Genomic DNA, 19,418 nt, shown 5'->3' with positions numbered 1-19,418 from the left:
AACAAATCTCGACCCACAGATTGTAGATTGTACATGCACTTATTCACAATACCACAGGAGGGTGCTAAAAAAGTAAACTTCTGTTATTTAAATAACATTTTAAATAGTTTCATTGCTGCTATTGTGTTTTTTTCTGCTGAGGATTCAAACATTTCGTCGGTTTGCACAGTAACATTTCTTCATCCATCCCCTGTCCATTGATTTGTGCTCACTGTGCAGCAGCACACTAGCCCTGAGGCTCAGTCCCTGGCCTTTTGTCTTACTATACAGCCCTGTTTACTTTCTTGTTTTTTAGCCTATAGTTCCAGTTTATCGATTTGTTGCTTGTAACATTTCCTCATTTCAAATTTTTGATTCACCATGAAAAAAAAGTCAGTGGTTCCTTCCTGTATGACCTGTCAGCTCCTCACCTGCCTTGCATTTCAAAGCAGTTTCCAAGAAACATTATCCAAATGACTTTCAAATTTTCTCAGAGGAAGCCTATAGCTAGAGACGACCATTTTCCGTCTAGTTTTACAGTCAAATGTGAAAAGCCATAATTGCAGTTAGTCATTAGGACTCTTTTCTCTACTGCATTCAAGAAGGAACATGAAGACGTGGTGACTCCATTCATGAAAAAGTGTTCGTATTAATTTAGATAATGATCTTTCTTGCCGTTAAAGCACTTTCCACCATTCTTCACAGTTTTATGTGCATTGCTTGACAGTCCTGATGAGATTACTTCACTATCTTCATAGCAGAAATTCTATTGGTGTTTTTTTTCTGGACCAAAGTGCCTCTTTTCACATATTTATTGCCAGTCGCAGAATGCTTTGCTATTGTTCATGCACATTATTGGGCTGAATGTGGAAGCCATTTCTGTCTCTGTAATGTAGAGCGTGGCCATCAAGTCTCTTTATGGATTTGGGAAGGCAGAGAGGAAGAAACACCCAGAACAGCTATTGTTGCTATTGTTGAGCGAACTTGGGAGAAATTTCTGCTTTCCTGTGTACTGTAGCAGCGAAGTAAACATGCTGAATTTTCTGTATTTTTTTTAGTGTTGACACCACAGAGGTGACATATCTAAAGGTGCAAGGATATCAAGGACAGCTTAAAGAATTTGTGTGTATTGTGTGTAAAGCAAAAGTGTGTAAAGGCTGAAAAGAAGCTGGCCATTGTGTTGATAAATTTGTTTTCCCTCGCTGTTAAGAGCTGAGCCGCTGTGTTGTGGTGAAGGTTTTGTTGTATTGACTGTGACTGTGACATTCTGTTGAAAAAATACAGATGTACAGCTGGAATAATGAATTAATTATCAGATGCTTAAGGTTGACTTAGGGTCACTATAGCTGAAAGGTACTTAGCTGTGAAGCAGATCTAGTATTACTGTTGGTATAACAAACATGTTTGGATTTGTAGCTAAGTAAACTTCAGAAATGCTTTTACATCTTTCCATTTTACCAAGACTTGAAGTCGTGTCTTCTTTTAATGTTGGAAAACAGCCATTGCAAGTTCAGCATGATTTCACCACAGAACTGAGTGATTAAGTTTTAAATTTCTCCAGCAGGGTCACCAGGGGTAAACCTGTAGAGATACCGCCCCTTTTTTGTTTCACCTTTACCTGTGACTGGAAAACTGGGATTTGTAATTGTAATGTAAAAGCTTGTGGAGTGGCAGAAATGAAGACAGAGGCGTCTCCTTGAGAGCGGCCTCTTGGTTATCAGACGGTGCATGTCTTCACCTCTTATTTCTGGTGCGGTGTTATTAGTGGCGTAGCAGCACTGTCCCACCTCATCAAATCATCTGTCAGGAGATCATCAGTTGCCGTAACGACCCAGTGAAGTAGTTCACAGTTTACACTAATGAAACTAAATTATAGATAGATATTATATACAATATGTGCTCCTAGATCCCTCGATAATTCCTTTTTCAGTGAACATCTTAAAAAATTCAAAACAAAACAAACAGAAAATGTGATTATCCAAAGTCTGATATGCTGAATACACCATTTCTCTGGTCCACAGAACTCCAGGGTCCAGTTAATGAGCTATATTATTGTACACAGTGAGATGCTGCTTCAGTGCCCATGGTCATTGTTTATTTTGAGTCCTGACAGAATGACCTGGGAGCATTCAATGTGTAAAAAAACAAACACATACATTATTTATTTCTGTTTGATAAAGGCATACTAAAAATATTGTTGACATGTTTGCTCACATTATAGACTAATACTATCCTTGTATTCCCATTGGAGAAATAAACAGTATATATGCAATAAATAAACAGTTTCTCCATCTTCTAATCATATTGGCTCGTAGTCACAAATCTTTAAAACATAAAAGATGCACTGACATGCTCTTCACTGTGTTTGGATTCTATTTAAAGAAGTACTGATGAGAGTTATTGATGAATACTTTTTTTTTTCTACCACAAAGTGATAAGACTTGTCACAGGTGTGAGGAGTTGCATTGTGTAGGCATCGGCAGTCAGAGCCTAACGCAGCTTAAAGCCTATAACATCACATCTGATCTGCCGGGTTAAGGCAGAACAAGCACTGTGCTCAAGTGTGTTACCATCCCGTCTTTATCTCCCTTTTATCCAGCTTCAGTGCAGTTAAGGCAAAAGAAATTAGACTTGGAGCAAAACAAGTAAAAACTCTGGTGTAGGTTGTGTTAGGGAGCAGCTGCTCCTCATATTTTCCATTTTCCATTGTTTCAAACCATTATAAGCAATTTCTTTTATTTCACCTGCCTGATATCTCTCTCCATTGACTGTGCATCAGTCCACACCATTATTGCTATTACTCATCCATCAGCGTACAGGATTATATGCATGTTTTAAAGGGTACTATTTTCATCATTCCTAATGCACATGACTTGGTAAGAAGTCATGTACAAATTACAAGAGTGATTATCAATGCACAGACAAAGGCCAAATAACATGAATCAGTCTCAAAGCAGAGGATTTTCATTAGAGTGGAAGCTGTTGAGGCGGCTGCAGTCACTGAGACTTTACTGGACCTTATGCTGTCACTGGATCATTTTGTCCACTGAAGTCAAAGTTTGATATGTATTGTAACTCACCCAAATTGACTAAGACAACTTATTTTCATGAGGTAGATTTAGCTGAAATGAAGGAGAAGGTGTGCTTTAAGGAATGACAGTAGTGCTTCCTCAAAAACCGATTTGTATTCATGCATTGCTAAGTCACAGCCTCCTGTGTGTCTTTGCTTTTCTGGTTGTGTTGTCAGAAGGACTGGAAGGAGCTGGGGGGAAAAATAAAATAAAAAAAAAACTTGGAGAATAATCAGAAAGGCGTTCAGGTTGAAATGAGTTTCCTCCACTGCATGCCGCTGCTGCCTTCGACTGATACCCTAAACACGCGTAGAGTTGAGATGTGCTTTGGTTTACTTTGGAGGGAAAGTCATATCAGATCACCAGCTCTGCCTTTCATTTCTAGACAGCTCCACACTTATCTACATAAGTCCCAGTTATACTTTCAGGGCCACAAACCTCTGGGTTTGAGTCCTTGCTATTTACGAACATGTAAACATGTTTGATAATTTTGCTGCTACTTGTCTGCATTTGTTACAGTTAAAGCAGTCATTATTCTAGTCATAGTCAAAGAGACAGAAGTAGCAGTTTAAGGTTAGCGCCTGAAATCTGTCTCTAAGACATTGCCATGCAAGTTCTGTGGTAACTTTACAGCCCTGACGCAAATGAATCATGGAGACAGAGCAGGCTACAGTGAACTACTATGAATAAGGACGAGCCTTTGTTAGGCTAGGCAGCATCTTTAAAAAAAAAAAAAAAAAAAACTCGGCAGCAGTGTTTGTGTAATTACTCTGATGGCCATGAGGGGGAGACAAAAGTTCTTCACTGTAGTAATTATGGAAATGTTCACATTTTACTAAAAGAAATGAGTTTGTTTTACTTAATTTATGATCAAATATGTGCAAAGATACTTGTGTTGCAGAAAATATCAGCAACCAGAATGCATGGCAGTGTTGTTGTTGAGGTTTTCGGTCAGAGCGGGAAAAGAAAAAACAGGGGGAGGGGTGGTCTAAAAGAAGCTGGACAATTATGGTTCAGAATTTTGTTTTTAGCAGCATCACAAACTGCTACTTTCAAGTGAATTCATGAAAAATGCATGCTTCAGTGTTTACTAGGGATAATGATACAGAGACGAGGTGTGCTATGAGAAGCAGCTATATGGCATAATTCAACATAATTGAATTAATTAAGGCTTCATTCAGTCAAGCATAATAGATATTTTTAGTTCAAAATAACAGGCACATTCTGAGCATGCTTTCTGTTATGCGTGGTCCCTTCTAAAGGTCTATTTTGTGCCCGGAGAAATATGGATCCTGGCTTCCACTCCACAGGCATTTTCATTTTCTTGTGGTTTTAATGAGCCTTTTTGTATTAGGAGATCTGCCCGCACTGTGATCACATCACAGTCTGCTTATTAGGTAGGTGAGGCTTATGGACTTTTTTAGCCATGGTACATCTCAGGAAAGAAACAGGAAAGCTTTTAGCCCATTTTCTGTAGCTGGTACAAAGCAGTCCTTAAGAATGTGGTCACACTGTACCAACTGCATTTGCTCCTCCCTGAGATCCAATCACAAGACCTCTGCATTCCATTCACATTGTGCCCTGTGTGCATTTACACCTTGCATTAACATGGTTTTTGTGTGTTTTTTTTTTACTCCAAATATGGCATCCAGAAACAGATCACATAGCATAGTGTGATCACAGTGACATAGTGTGTCACTGCTACAAGTGCTGGAGGCTTGGTAAATTGGAAAGTGGGTGCTGGCATTGTGTTACGGTTATTAGAGTCGAACAGGTGATGCTTTATCTCAGCCTTGTTATGGATCATATCTTTGTGTTGTGTTCTAATTCTCTGTCTGATCCTGAGGAGCCTCCAAGCTCTGCCACACTAATTAGATAGTGCAAGTCATCTTCCATTTGTTTTTACCCTCATCTTTAATGGGAGGATGGTAGATTATGAGACGGGGAGGAGAAGGCGGAGGGAGCAAAAAGGCAGGTGGAGGTGTGGGATGAGTGTCACTGGTCCCTGTTTACAGTGGTTTGCCCTTGGAGTAGAAGAGCAACTTTGAGGGACTTCTGCAGACATCAGCAGTTACTATATACTCTTCTTTTGTTTTGTTTTTTGGACTGGTAGTGTATTTTCTGTGAGGACGGCTGACGGAGAACGTGTTTTATCTAATTGTGAAACACTGTTATGAGAAATGGGACACGGAGGATTGAGTTGTAATTTGTAGTTTTCTTCAGCTCAGATTTTCTAGCATCATAAACAATTTAGATTAGCAGAGATATCCTTCCATTACTGCAATGTTTGTAGCTCTTGATCATTATGGCAGCCTGCCTCACTTTCTCCAGTTCAAATTGTTCTCCGTTTGTAATGTGCAGTGTGTGAAACCTCTCATTTTCGCTGTAGGCATATCCAGTAATTAAAGGATTAATTTGGTAATCTAAATTGTTCCGTGTTTCTTCCTCCTTCCTCCCATTATTTCCTAACTTTCATTTCAAAGATTTAAGAATGTCTCCTTTCCTCCTCCGCCTGCATTTCTGTTTCTTCCCCGTGCTGTTTCTTCTATAATCATCTTGCTTCTGGATAACCTTATTTCCGGCTCAGCGCAAGGGGACGACAAATCCATGAGCGTGTGCGTGCTTTGGATGGCAAAGACTGTGACTGTGTCTGCCCCTCCTGACAGCTCAGGATGTCTTCAGTTCCTTTGAGGATTGCATGTAGTTATTAAGTCAAATGTGTTTAAATCTCTGTGGCTCTTTGGAGAAACACCATGCGCTCAAGTGCCAAACAGGTGAAGCTTTGAAGAATTGAACACATTTACATTGCAATTTTTTTTTTTTTTTGCTGCAGCAAGGCATTTTGAATCTTCCTCTAAAATGAGACAAATCTCTGAGGTGATTCTCACACATACACACACACACAGGTTTTACAGGAATAAAATAAAAACCGTTTCCCAAAATATTCTGCAGCTTCTTTTCACTTTCAAAGACTTCTGGTGTTTGAATCTCATTGTTTCTCCGTTGCTTGGATGAAGTGAACTTAAAGACTGAGGGCATCAAACATTGATCTGCATTATGCTTGTCTGTGAGTTTTGCCTATCGTACTGTTTTGAACACCGTACATAATGGTTTATGAGATGCACACTTCTAACTAAGCATGCAGCTTGATCTTTGCTCTGGGTTTGAATTATGTATTTTCAGTTCAAACTAAGCTCATTTTCTTGTGAGATGAGATTAATCCAAGGTCATGATCATAACTTTACACTATTTTGTTTCACAAAGCAGCGTTATCAGGACAGCCTATAGGATGTAACATGAGTAAAATAGTAGTTGTTGATTTTTGAAGTGCAGACATTATTGGACAGTCACAGCCAGTGATTACACCACTGATGTACAGAGCTGATTGTTCGAGAGTCTGAAACTGTATCGTCCACGGAGACATCTGGAACTGAGTGGGGACAAAGCGTCAGCTGTGGCACTTGAGTGATGAATATGGATATGTTCTTCCAATTTAGAGACTCTTCTACACACAGTTAATGATGCTACTAAGAATAGGAGTACAGGTTTGACCGCATCGCCTTGATTTATTGTATATGTAACCATGTATGTAAGCTGTTGATCTTTTTAGACATCGCTCTCTGCCGTTCATTTACACACAAACATGCACATTCACATGTATCCTCGCAAAAACATCCAAATTGCAGCCGCTCTAGCACATCGCTCTCACTGTGCCAGTTCTTTTTACACTGACAGTAACTTAAAATGGTGTCATAGGTTTCAAGGCAAATGCAACTTTAAAGACGCAAATGCCGCCTTGAAAAGTGAGCTAAAGCGAAGGTGTTGGTGCTGGTGCCAATAGTAGACTGCACAAAGTCGCTTCCCTGCAAAGACCTCCCCCTGCTGAAGTGTTGCTTCAAAAAGATGACAGGAATAATGAATAAATAGGAATCAACAAACCGGAATAAGATGTGTAAGCTCCTGTTCAAAGGTGTAAGGCTCATTAATAGTGTTGCTGTGCACCATATTTACACAACACAACAGCTCCAACTCCTTTTTTTTCCCCCCTCAGCTGACAAACTGTTTAATGACACTCAAAAAAACAGCATTTAATCACTCAAAGAGCTGCCCGTTTGAGTAGGGATGATTTATGTCGCCCACTTTTGATGGCAATTCTCACAGTTGACGATGTGACCCAAGCTCCAGGAGTGCATCTATCACAGAAAGCTTCTTGTCAGGAACACTGTTGGCAGCAGTTATTAGTATCCTGAACGAATATGCAAACAGATGTACAGCCCTGCATCTAAGCAGCCAATTTTTGTATTCAATTAAATGGGAGTAGATTGTAATAACGTCACATGTGGTGTGTGCGGGAATCATTTGCATATTTCTCCCTCATCCTCCCCTGCCCATCTTCTACTTCTGTCCATCACTCTCTGATTTCTTTTTTTTTTTTTTTTTTTTTTTAAAGCCTCTGTGTGTCCTCCGACCACCAGTGCAAACGTGATGTGATGAAGTTGAGGTTGCTGTGGGTGCTCAGCCCTCCTGCATGTTTATTTAATGGATCGAGCCGTTTCTATACAGGTGCATATTCGCTGACAGTAATGGATTGTTTTTCCGGACCAACCTTAATGACCACAGATATTGCATGCTATCTGAGTTTGTTTTTTTTAGCATTTCTGTGTAGACCTTTTTTGTTTGCATGCATAATTCTGCATCTCTCATTGATTGAGAGGAAGACAAAGCTGTTTGTACACACCTCTTTTCCCCCCTTGTTTTGCATTCTTGCGGTCTTCATTTTGCATATGTGCGCAGGATTTTTTTTTTTGGTGGGGGGGCTTTTTATGTGTGTTTCAGCTCAGTGAATGTGTGTGTTTGACAGAAAGTGAGAGCGTGCGGTTGAAGGCAGTGCCTGCTGAAGCATGGCTGTCTCATTGAAAAATGTATTCTGAATCCTAGACATGTGGAGGAGTAAATATTTGTCATCTAGGCACAAACATACATCAGTCAGCCCTGTTCCCAGATTATATATGAGGGTGGATGGAGCTTCTTTTCCCCCCTGCACATCCCATTTCAGCTTCTTTTCATGTGTTTGATCACTGGTGATGTTAATGTTTGTTCATGAGCAGTGCTCCTGTTCCCAGAGCCCCTGTGTACATACATAATAATATTTAGAGTGATTACTAATAAAGTGGTCTTAAAGCATCCAGACAATCACTTAAACAGACCCAAGCACCAACAAATGGGTCTGGACAAATTTGATCTTGGCTTTGTTGTTAATGGTAGCTAAATATGAAATTGTTTAATATTCTGCATGGCAATTTTAATTGAATTAATTTCAGAGAACATCATAAGGCACTGATGGTGTCATAAAACACTTGTTATAGCTGCTATTCATCACTATGATGTAAATTATGCTCAGTGATTGCTTAATGATGCTTTCCTTCAGGGACATGATGTTGTAAAAGCAAAAAAAAAAAAAAAAAAAAGTAATTGGCTCCAAAGGGTACATGATGTGTCGGTGCCGTGCAGGAAAAACAGAAAAGAGGACTATTTCCTCCCCAGCTATGGTTTTTAACTCCCAGCAGACATCCTAAAACTGTGACTCAACGACCAATTCAAAAAATATAATTAGCTAATTTTTATGTTTGACCAATAAGGCAAATTGACATTAAGCAGCACACTGACGCTGGCAGAGGATATGTGAGGTTATGTATGTGGAATTTAGTTTCAAGGTGAGACTTGAGATTTGTGTGTATACAAAAAAACAGGAAAATGATACGCTCTGTGATATTAAAGTAAAAATCATTAGTATTGAGGATGGATGGTAACAAAAGACATTGACAAAGCTGCAGCACTTGTAAAAATCTAATTCTGTATGCTGTTTCAAAAGCAGTGTTCTGTCCGTATATTGTTACCGTGGTTACAGGAATCTAACATTTTTTTGTCTCCAGTCTTTTGAACATTATTATTATATTCAAACATCATAACTGCTTCATCATTTCCATCTCTTGTGGATGTACTCGAACCCTGAATTGGAAGATGACGTGGTCAGCTGGACAGATGAGACATGGGGGTCTGTGTGCAGCAGGAAATCTGCCCTGGACATCATGGCTCAGCACACTGACAGCTGGTGCATCCTTGTTTTTTTTTGTGTGTGTTTGGGGGGGTTTGTGTGTGTATGTTTGTGTGTGTCTGTTTTTGGTCTGTTGAATTATCTCTCTAGAGAATAGCAGCTGCAAAAAACTATCAGGTCAAAGTCTACATTTCATAACAAACATATATGTGTGTGTGTGTGTGTGTGTGCACTCTGTGGAAAGCATTTGAGTACAAGGCCACACATCAGTCACCAGGCCACAGCAACACATCCCCTGTATTGTATCAATTAAATCAAAGCCGATATCCGTACGACCATCAGGGGAGACATTCAGCGCCCGGTGTTTGTTGTTCGTGTGCGTACAAAATGATCTGGCAATGGGCTCAGATGCATTAGACAAATAATGGCAGCCTTGGCCAATCACACTCAGTGGAACCTAATGCAGTGCCCATACTGCTGCTGTATGTCTATTTGATTTGTGCATTGACCCACAAAGAAGTCTGTTAAGTGGCTGCTACTCCCTGTGTGTGTGTGTACGTGCACATTGACTTTGAAGTATGTTGTGTCGTGACAATAATCTAAGCCAATTTACTACGCATCAGCCCTTCATTATGAGTTTGACATAAAGCAGTGCGTGACTAGAATACCCTCCTATAAAATGACAATTTATTTCTCCAAAGAAATTATGTGTTTAACCTCATTAACCTAAAGTACATGTACTAAAATAGGAGACCAACCCCTTTTTGACACACACACAAGCATGCACACAAACACAAATTGGAAACATCATCAAAAGTTGAGAGTTCACTCTAAATGTGACCCCTACAAATGAGAAGCCAGCGGCAAGTTAACAACATCAGGAGTTCATCAAGCCTTTCTCACAAGTTGTCAGGCTTCTCAGGTGGCTCCCTGTTCAACATCATCTGTCCTCTAAGAGATGATTAACCTGGCAGGTGTGAAGTGAGTCTCACCCAGTGTTTTAGTGAGCTGTCGTCTTTAGTCGGCGGGGAGTACGGGGGGGTCAGCCCAGCCGGTTAATGGCCAGAGTCACAAAGCTGGAGGCCGGCCCATTAGAAGAAACCGGCATCATTAGGACCAGCACATTTTCAAACAACCTGACCTACTGGTCTCACACTGTTTATTAGCAAAGTTTTAGTGCAATTATACTCACTATTCATGATGAACTCTGGCCTTTTCCCTGAAACCATGAAATGAGAAATACTCACACACACAAATACATCATAAATAATGTCAGGCAGTTGTGTTGTCCTGAACAGACCTCACACATTTTGTTCTCTTTTCTCTGTAAATGTGTGCAATAAAAAAAAATGTGTTTGGAAAATGGCAAAGTGTCAGAAAGTGATGTATGTCGTTCATTGGTCACAGAACATTTAGTTTTCATTAAGAGTTAAACATGTACACGGAACATTAATGGGGTTCAGCGACGGCAGCAGCGGCGTGCTTCACTGTATCTCATGCTGATAAATTAGCAACTCAGCACACAGGGGTAAAAGAAAAAAAAGCAAAAGAGAGACATTAATATAATGTGTAGTGGGGGAGGAACTGACAGATAATGTCTTTATCTGAAGATTGGTATTTATGACGCAACGTAATATTATCCCTGACCCAGGCGTCAGCAAGCTGCAAGGATGAACAAAGGCAGGGTGAGGGAGGAGAGGAGAGAAAGGTCAGCACGAGTGTTGCAGTTTCATTATGGTAGATGTGGACTCCCGTCCTCTTCTGCTGCACAGGGAGTGATGGAAAAGGTTGTTAATGCCTGGTCTGTCAGCCATATTGGATTCAGGGCAGTAAATTAATATTGCACTCCTTTTAAGGGGTTTTATTTTGGGATTTACTGGTCTCCCCTGAGTGTCAGTGGTGTAAAGAGGTTATTCCCTCTTTCTACTCCGAACTGTGTCCTCTCTCTATCTCAGGCACGAGGCTAATATGTTTAGAGAGAGAGAAACTGTGTTCATGGAGGAAGGATGAGTGCGCTGTAGGCTCTTTTGTGTCATTCAGTGTTTGTATAGAACATTTTTCAGTAAGAACAGACATCTGCTGTAAAAACTCTAGCATTGTCTGAGCAAGGGCAGCTCTACACAGTGAGCTGGATCTTCAGTCCTCTGTGTGTCATGTGGCATTCTAAAAGAATAAAAAACAAACGTAATGCATGAAGGAAGTAATTTGGAGTTAACAGGCAGTCTAGCTGTCAGTCATCTTTAACCTTCCTGCCTCTTGTCCTGTTGTGCTTAATGTGGGTAGAGTTAGAGTACTGGTTGAAGAGCCGTATAACACAGTGTGAAGTGGCCTAGTCGCTCAGACAGGATTTATGGCTGGTGGTCCATCAGCGGTGATGTTAAAGGGCTGTGATTAAGAGCTGGAGTACAGACATGGACTCCACTACCCCCTCCGACCCAGCCAAGAGCACACAAGGCCGAGCTCTGTCACTGCCAACTCTACTCCATACAGCTCTGTCTCTCTTTTTCACCCTGTCTGTCCATCTGTCTTCTTCTGCCTCATTCATATGCATATGCAAGAGCCTCAATTCACCAAGGACACTGAAAATCCTTGCATTAGACATTTTTTTGCTGTATTTTCACTCACCAGTCAACTAGTCACAACAACAAAGCAGGAAAAGGTTCAGCTCCCGCTTTTATGACAACTTGAAAAGCTTGGAAAGCCCTTTTCCATCATTACTGAACATGCCTCTAAAATCTCCGCTTTTTTTTTATTTCCCAAGGTTCTGAGCATGCTGCCACGGCAGCACTTCCAGCCGCCTTCTCGGACCTGTTACCTCACTTCCTGGTGGAGCCGGAGGACGAGTACATCGTGAAGAACAAGCCAGTGACCCTGACCTGCCGCTCCACCCCAGCCACGCAGATCTACTTTAAGTGCAACAGCGAATGGGTTCACCAAGATGACCATTTGATTGAGCGGACTGTTGACCCAGCTACAGGTAGACAAAGCAAACTCTGCTTTTAATCAATGTCTACTTAAAATGATAATCTGCTGCTGAAAAGACCTCCTGAGTGTCTGTAGAGTAAAAGAGGGTAAAAAAATGAAATTGCTGCTACAGGACTAAAGTCAATAGAGGCAAAAAGGGGGCTGTGTGGTCCTCTTGGGCCTAAAATGAAGTCAGTTTAACAACTAGGCTGGTAAATGAAGCAGGAGCTCCAGCACCAGGCTGCATGGAGTGAGAGAAAACTGTGGCCATGTACACCTACTACTGATGCTGTAATGATAAAAAGCTGGCTCAATATTAATTTTCAGCACTGCTTTCACCTGCTTTTGGAGGTTGTCTACCACAGATGTATGGCAACTCCATAGATGCATTATGTAAAGTGTTTGTGCACTGAAACTAAGGTTTGCAATTTGCTGGTGATTACTGTGCTCCATCAGGCTCTTGGCTCATCCTCCAGCCTATTTAGCCTGCCAGTCTCATAATAAGCGCATTGGTTTCGGTCTCAGAAATCTTCCCGATCACCTTGGAGACCTGTTTGTTTTTCTCTCTGTTGTGCTGCACTCCCCCGCCTCCGCCATCAGTGTCATAAACATGTATGACACTGATGTGGTGTGATTCAGCAGCGATTTGCAAATTCGAACCACCCTTTCACAGCCTGACAACTGATTGGGAATGAGAAATGTGTAAATGACAGGTTTTTCTGGGTGAGTGGGAACACACACACATACAGGCACACGCACATGAAAATGCATGCTCAGACTTGTACTTGTAGATATGCATAAGACACACATGATTAAAAATAGGATAATAGGCAACAACTTAAACAGGAGCAGGCAGTCCGATTCTGAATGAGAGCATTCACAGACGCACACAAATATGAAAAGAAAGCAGGGAAATCTGAGGGGAAATGCATCAATTCAGGGGCACACGCTGCCTCTTTGTTTTAGGATAAAGAACTCGCGGTGTTAACATTTCATTCTTCTGTGTACTGGGTTTTAAATTAACATGCAGATGGTCTTAAAATGTCACCGTTACGTCTCACTCTTAAGCGCCGATTCTACCTGACGCTCCAGGTGAAGATTTCTGCCGATATGCTCCCATACTGAGGCTTTGATAGGTATACATACTGACTTTCCTGTGCTGCTATTTTATATAAAACAAAACTTTATATTCTCTTCCATGTGTGTCTTTAACACCCAGTGGGGGATTTGAGTGCTCTCCTTGTACTTGCAGGAGTTGGAAGACACTAGAAATATGCTGTATTTCCACACTGTTTGTGTCACTGTTGACTGCAAGGGAAAGCAACTGAATGCACCTCGCGTCATGTTTATAGCTCTTGATGTCATACCCCACAAGTCTCGCTGTCACACACACACACACACAGACGTTTGTTTGGATTGTTTTATCTTGCGTGTGAGGCGCCGTTTTGGATGCCGGAGTCATTCTGGCATCAGGCTCTGGTAAATAAAAGCAATAAAAGAGTATGAAAAGTTAATTGTAGTTCTGCTTTGAGAATGGAAGTGTGCACACAAGGGAGCGTTTGTGGATTTGCAGCATTAGGAAGAGAGTGTTAGTGAGTCAACAGTGATAAAATGTGATCTGTTTTTCCTCATTAACAGTTGTACTCTCAGTTTTGTGGAGTTACAAATTACAGATTTCAACAGTTGTAGTTGTGAACAGACCATTTGATGGATGTAGAGGATTAAAGAAACTTGATGTTCCCATGGATATTTTTCCCAGAGTGCAGATTTCTCTACCATGAATGCATATCACTGGGTTTCTATTCATCCACACATACGTGGTTTGATTTCTAAAATACCTTTGTTACATTCATGCTTTTTTTCTTTCTACACCATCCTTGCATTTTAAGAGCCACAGACTCACATTTAAGGGGCAGAAAGAGAATTTGGAAATACTAAAGCGTCATGTTTGCTTCCTGCTTGGGCCTAATGGTTCGCTGCTGATTTGTCACTCCCCTTTCAGGTGATAACACACACATGAGCCACACCTGCGTGTGATGGATAATAGGTGCTACTGATTTAGTTTTTTCACGTTGGCAGTGGTTGTGCAGTCAAATTTTGTCATGTATGTGTGCAGAAGACAACAGTAGCCTTATCAGCTGAACATGGTGCTAGTATGAATGGACATTATGTATGTGTATGGATGAATGGTCAAGAACAGTTTGTAACTTCCTTCTTGTTGGATAGTAGATGTGTATGTAGTCAACTATTTGCAATTTTCTAAAACCACTACTTTACTGAAGGGTGAGTTGTGCAGTTGAAAGGCTGTTTACTCTTATTCTGACATTCTTCTTCTCTCTGTTTTTTTGACACTTCATCTGTACAACTCTATCAATGCCTCTGCGGAGAGATTGTCTGAAAATGTGCACTTTCATCTTCATTTTCCTACAAAGTCATGTCTCCTTCCAGTTTTCGCTCCACCTTTAGAGTAACACATGCAGAAACATTTGATTTCTGGCATGTTCAAACAGTACATGTGAAGAAACTGATCCAAAGGAGTAACCCTGGTGTATGATGTTGCAATCACTGGGTTTAATGCAGACAAACTGGGTGACATTGAGTTTGTCTGTTCCCTAACTTTGATTTGGCGTATATGAATCGTGTTTTGCCAATAGTTAAAGAACATGACGTGCCCCATAAACTGCTGAGTTTATGGGGACATCACATTACTAATGCAACGTTGCTCTGCCAATGTTTAATGATGATGGACCATTTGCCATGTGGTTATGAGCCGTTATAGCCGGCATTTATTTGTCTATGAAACAAATCTGTGGTGCTGGGTGCTGCAGACCCCTGGAGAAGCTCTGTCTTTAGAAACTCTGTGAAGATCTGAGTCTTCCTTGTGGCTCTCCATATCAGTCTATGGTTCCACTGCCTTTGATGATGGGTGTTTCACATGTGGAGCAGTGCAGTTATGAAGGACATGTGCCTGTCCAGCGATACAGCTGCTCCCTCATCGATCTCTCAAACACTTGTGCTGTTTAATGTCACCACTGCCCTGAGGAGTTTACAAATGGTCCTGTCTAATCCCCCTTCCTGCAGGAAACATGTGAGGTGCACACATCCAACTGTGACAAAGCTGAGTGTGTGTGTGTGCGTGCAGTACAGGCTGTCCTCTCACCCTGGTCGTCACAGTCACACTGGACTCTTAACTCATACCTGTTGCCAAGCAACCAGGACTTCTGTCACACCAGAAGCTGCCTGATATCAACATCATGCCTTAAGGAGGGAGAGTAAGGAGTTGGGAGAAATATCCAAGTTGAGAAAATTGATTGACAATTTATACCTAGTGGAACAGAGAAATATCACCAAAATAACACACCGCTCTGAGAGATTGCTTCTGGCTGTGCTCTGCAACCAGCACAATCAATGTTTTCTCTCTGTTAATTAGGACAGAGATTTAAATATAGGGTGTCCATGTGATCACCCAAGCTCTTGAGTTATTGTCTTATCGCTAAGCATGTTCAAACTGATCTGGTCACTTCTGGAGATGTGTGATTTTTATTTTCCAGTGTTTAATGGCTGTGTGGTCCATTGACAATGAGACACACATGCAGTTTTTATTATGCACAAATAAGCAGACAGGCTGCCAGTGACATGTTAAGGGATAGACATAAACAGACTGTAGGACTAAGTTGCAGAATTGTAACTGGGAATACATTACTCATTAACGAATATGTTATTATATATTTGGAAAAGGTTTCAAAAGCGCTGATTTCAATCAGCTTCTCGGCATAAATTGGGGGCTAGATTTATACATGTTTTTTGAAGAAAATCTGATTTAAATCACCTTTTCTGAGGCGCAGAGAGCAAAAGTGACATTAATTGATAACCTACAGCAGTGCAGTAAATGTTCCTGTGTCTCATTTGCATGCATGTAATCAAGGCCAGAACAGAGTGCACACTTTCTATAGCATTGATTTGTAATTAGCTAAACGGACCGTCCTCCTGCTAAAAATGAACGGAAAAATGACAAAACCTTTGTGCACCTTATGACACTGTGTTATAAATATAAGCAAACATATCATTGGTCAGATTAGACTGCCTGTTTGAAAATGCATGTCCAAACACCACTGTACTCGAATGTATTGTCTGCTGTGATATCCACAAAGGGAACATCAAGGGATTCCCGCAGTCCTAATGACTTTTGTGTCTGCTTTTGTTACTAAAAAAATATCAAATGTGAAATGAGGGTGATCAAAGAGAGCCGAAGCCATGATCAATCATCTCCTCACCTTCATGCTGCATATCAGGGCTGAAGTAATATCAGATACTGTACGTGGCTGTGTCTGAACTGGGTTTGGCCGTGCACAGCAGAGGCAATATTCAGCCAGCTCCATCTGAGTTCAGTCCCAGCAGGCTCAGACAACTGTCAAAGTAACTGGAAGTGTTTAAATTAATAACTGAGGCAGGTCTGAAGTGCAGACATCCCTCAGTCAGACTGCTTCCGTATTCAAAGCTGAGGAGCTAGAAAACATGACATGTGGGTAACTCTCCACAGTCGTGACCTCTGCCATCATCAGACGGGTCTGTTTATTGAAACTGATTCAGTGCTGGAAAGACAAAAGCCGGCTGTGTGTACTGTTCAGTTACAGTTACACCTCATACCTTTGTGTGAACACTTTGGACCCCATGCTACACACACCCCTTTCAACATAGAGAAGGAAAGAGATGTCACAATTTGTCCTTCCTCTCTTGGTTTCAATGTCCGATATCGATCCATGCTCGAGTCTATCGGTTCTCATTACCTGTCCTCAGTAACTTATCTCAATTGTTATGGCTGTGACTGCTTCCGAAGGCCCGGACAGCTCTGTGTCTTCTCCCAGGTCACAGAGAGGAGACGTCTGGCGAGTCCTAATAAAGACATATCCCCTTCGAACAAATCAATGCTGACAGTGTGTTTGCATAGATTAGGAGATTCTCCCACACTATGATTTCTCATCAGACACATGATGAGGAGAAGGGAGATTGGCATTTGAGCGCAGGCTTGTTGTATGGGCCAGACTGATTTGATTGTGTTTGCATTTCATCTGCCAGCATTGATGGAAACGATTTTGATCCACGCTTCGCATTGTCACCCCAGCAGCAAACCCTCTCAGGTGGAAAATACATGCATTTCACATTCCTATTTCAATAAACCTCAGCAACTGCCTTATAAAGATGGGAGATTATATTTTCTCTGTTGATTGAACCGGATGGTGACAAGGTTTCTACAATGAACACGGAAGATGATGGAGGAAATTATCAGACGGCCCACATTTGCCTTGTACCTAATGAAATAGTTCACAATATTATTAATGAAGTAAAATCACTTTTTATGCCAAATAGGAGAAGGAAATATAACCCCTGCTATAACCTGATGGTTTGTCAGCATCAGCTTCTGTCCTTTGTCAATCCTTTAAGTCTAAATACCGCATATGACGCAGTCAGTAAATCTTTAAAGCCATCTATCACTTTCCGAATAGAACTAATAATGTGTTATGGCACCCCAGGGCTAACCCCAGTCTGCAAACCAGCGAGGATTCATTTGTATAAAATATGTTTTTCCTGATTGACTTGATCCTGAATTGCAATGAGATGACATATTTAATTTCTGATCTAAGAGGGAGATAAGCTAGGCTTAGCCCAAATGATCTGTAACCTTTATTTTAATACCACTATACTTATCTGTGGTATTATTTCAGCCAATCACCGCTCTCACACCAACTTCTACCTCTCTCTTCCTGTATTACACATTTTTTTTTCCTACTTTTCTCTTTCACATCTGTATAGGTCAACAACATGGGCGCTGATAAATGCCTTTACCTTTACCGGAGACCAGGTCTCTTTACATGGATGACATTTATTTGAAGGAAGTCGGCTGTCATTTTGTTGCAGTCATAAAATTCGGGTGAATTCAGGACAGGACTCGTGCTAATGGCAGAGGGGCCTCTCAGCACTGATTAAACATGATCTTTAATGGAATGAAGAGCAGTCTTGCTGCAATTTAAGCAAAACCTGATAGTCTGTGAGCCAGGATCTAATGAACAGAAGGAAATAAGAGAATCAGGGGGGAAGAGGACAATATAGTCCTAAATGAAGGAAATGGCCTTGTACCACCTGCTAAGCATCGATCAGTAGCCAAAGGGACTAATTGATAATGCATTATTAGCTGCTTCCCCATAATGGGACTTGTATTTCATCCTGTCCTTGATTGCGGGACGGAGAGGGAAGGATTTGGCAGTGAAGCACCGAAAAACAGATGGCAAGGTGAATTGTTCCCGTGACACATCTGCCAGCGTGTTCTATATCCGACTTCTCAGGCAGGTCAGCCCTGGTGTGTGCGTGTTTATGTGCGTGGAGGTGGACCTTTTTCAAAGCGAGCGCAACACACCTCAGAGTGAGAAGGGCGTCAAAGTGGATTTAATTGAAGTCTGTGTGTTTCTGGCCTTGAGACTACTTCAAGTGTGTTTGGAGCAGTGGGATTAAAGCGAGGCAGACAGAATTAAAAACTAACCAGCTGTGCTGACTGATCTCAACAATAGACTTTTAGGTTTCAACTTTGTGCATGTTGTATTTTTTGTTTTTTTCTCTATTTGGAAATTTTGGGTAGACAGTGTAGGGTGTGTTCCTTCTGAAGTTAGACTTGACATGCAGGAATAATGAATTTCAAAATTAACTGCAATTAGTGGAACAAAAGTGGGGGGGAAAAAGATAATTACCATTTGTCAAACAACAACGCTGCCGTTCCAATCTCCCACACACACAGCCTTTGTCCTCCCACCAAAACATATCTCACGTCAGTTCTGCACTTTGCTTTCTCTAAAGTAATTTCACATTTGTCAGTCGCACAAAAGCTGTGCCTTTGCTGGCAGTTGGAATGCATTCAGCAGTTCTTTCTTTCATGTTATTTATTTACATCAACTGGTAAAATACAGAAATGTTATCAATATAGTTCTTCAAGCTCTGCGTTAGCTGCGTGCCGTGTTATTTGCACATCAGAGTCTTTAAAAGTCAGTGTGATTAAGATAAATGCCTCGTGTTTTAATGATAGGACTCCACTGGTTCTGTTCTGCCACATAATTTGGAGTGTGTTAGTTTAGCAGCAGGAAAGATAAGTTTCTAAATGCATTTAAAACACATTTACAAAGGCACACGGCACCTTTGTAAAAAAGCAGTTATCTTCTCAGAGCTGCACAGAAATATTGGCTCTGATCCGTCTAACTGTAAGTCTGAGCTTTCCGTGCCCGCACCAAGACATCTGAATAAACTGTGCTCTGTATGCTGCAGCACATGCATTTTGCCAGACCACTTGTACTTTCCCTTGTGCT

General features: G+C 41.1%; 1 protein-coding gene across 2 annotated transcripts in view; it reads left to right on the top strand.

Annotated features, from left to right (window-relative positions):
* The window catches only part of unc5a (unc-5 netrin receptor A), a 114,513-nt gene that overhangs the window by 45,509 nt on the left and 49,586 nt on the right, over nucleotides 1–19,418 (top strand). For both annotated transcript variants that reach the window (XM_028415686.1, XM_028415685.1), the window contains exon 2: nucleotides 11,867–12,082. In XM_028415686.1, the coding sequence (XP_028271487.1) occupies nucleotides 11,867–12,082 (216 nt within the window). The remainder of the gene's footprint in view (nucleotides 1–11,866; nucleotides 12,083–19,418) is intronic.

The sequence above is a fragment of the Parambassis ranga genome, chromosome 10 (genome assembly GCF_900634625.1).
Source record: "Parambassis ranga chromosome 10, fParRan2.1, whole genome shotgun sequence".
Lineage (NCBI taxonomy): Eukaryota > Metazoa > Chordata > Actinopteri > Ambassidae > Parambassis > Parambassis ranga.
Note: the sequence above shows the minus strand (reverse complement) of the source record. Positions and strands in the feature narration are given on the sequence as shown.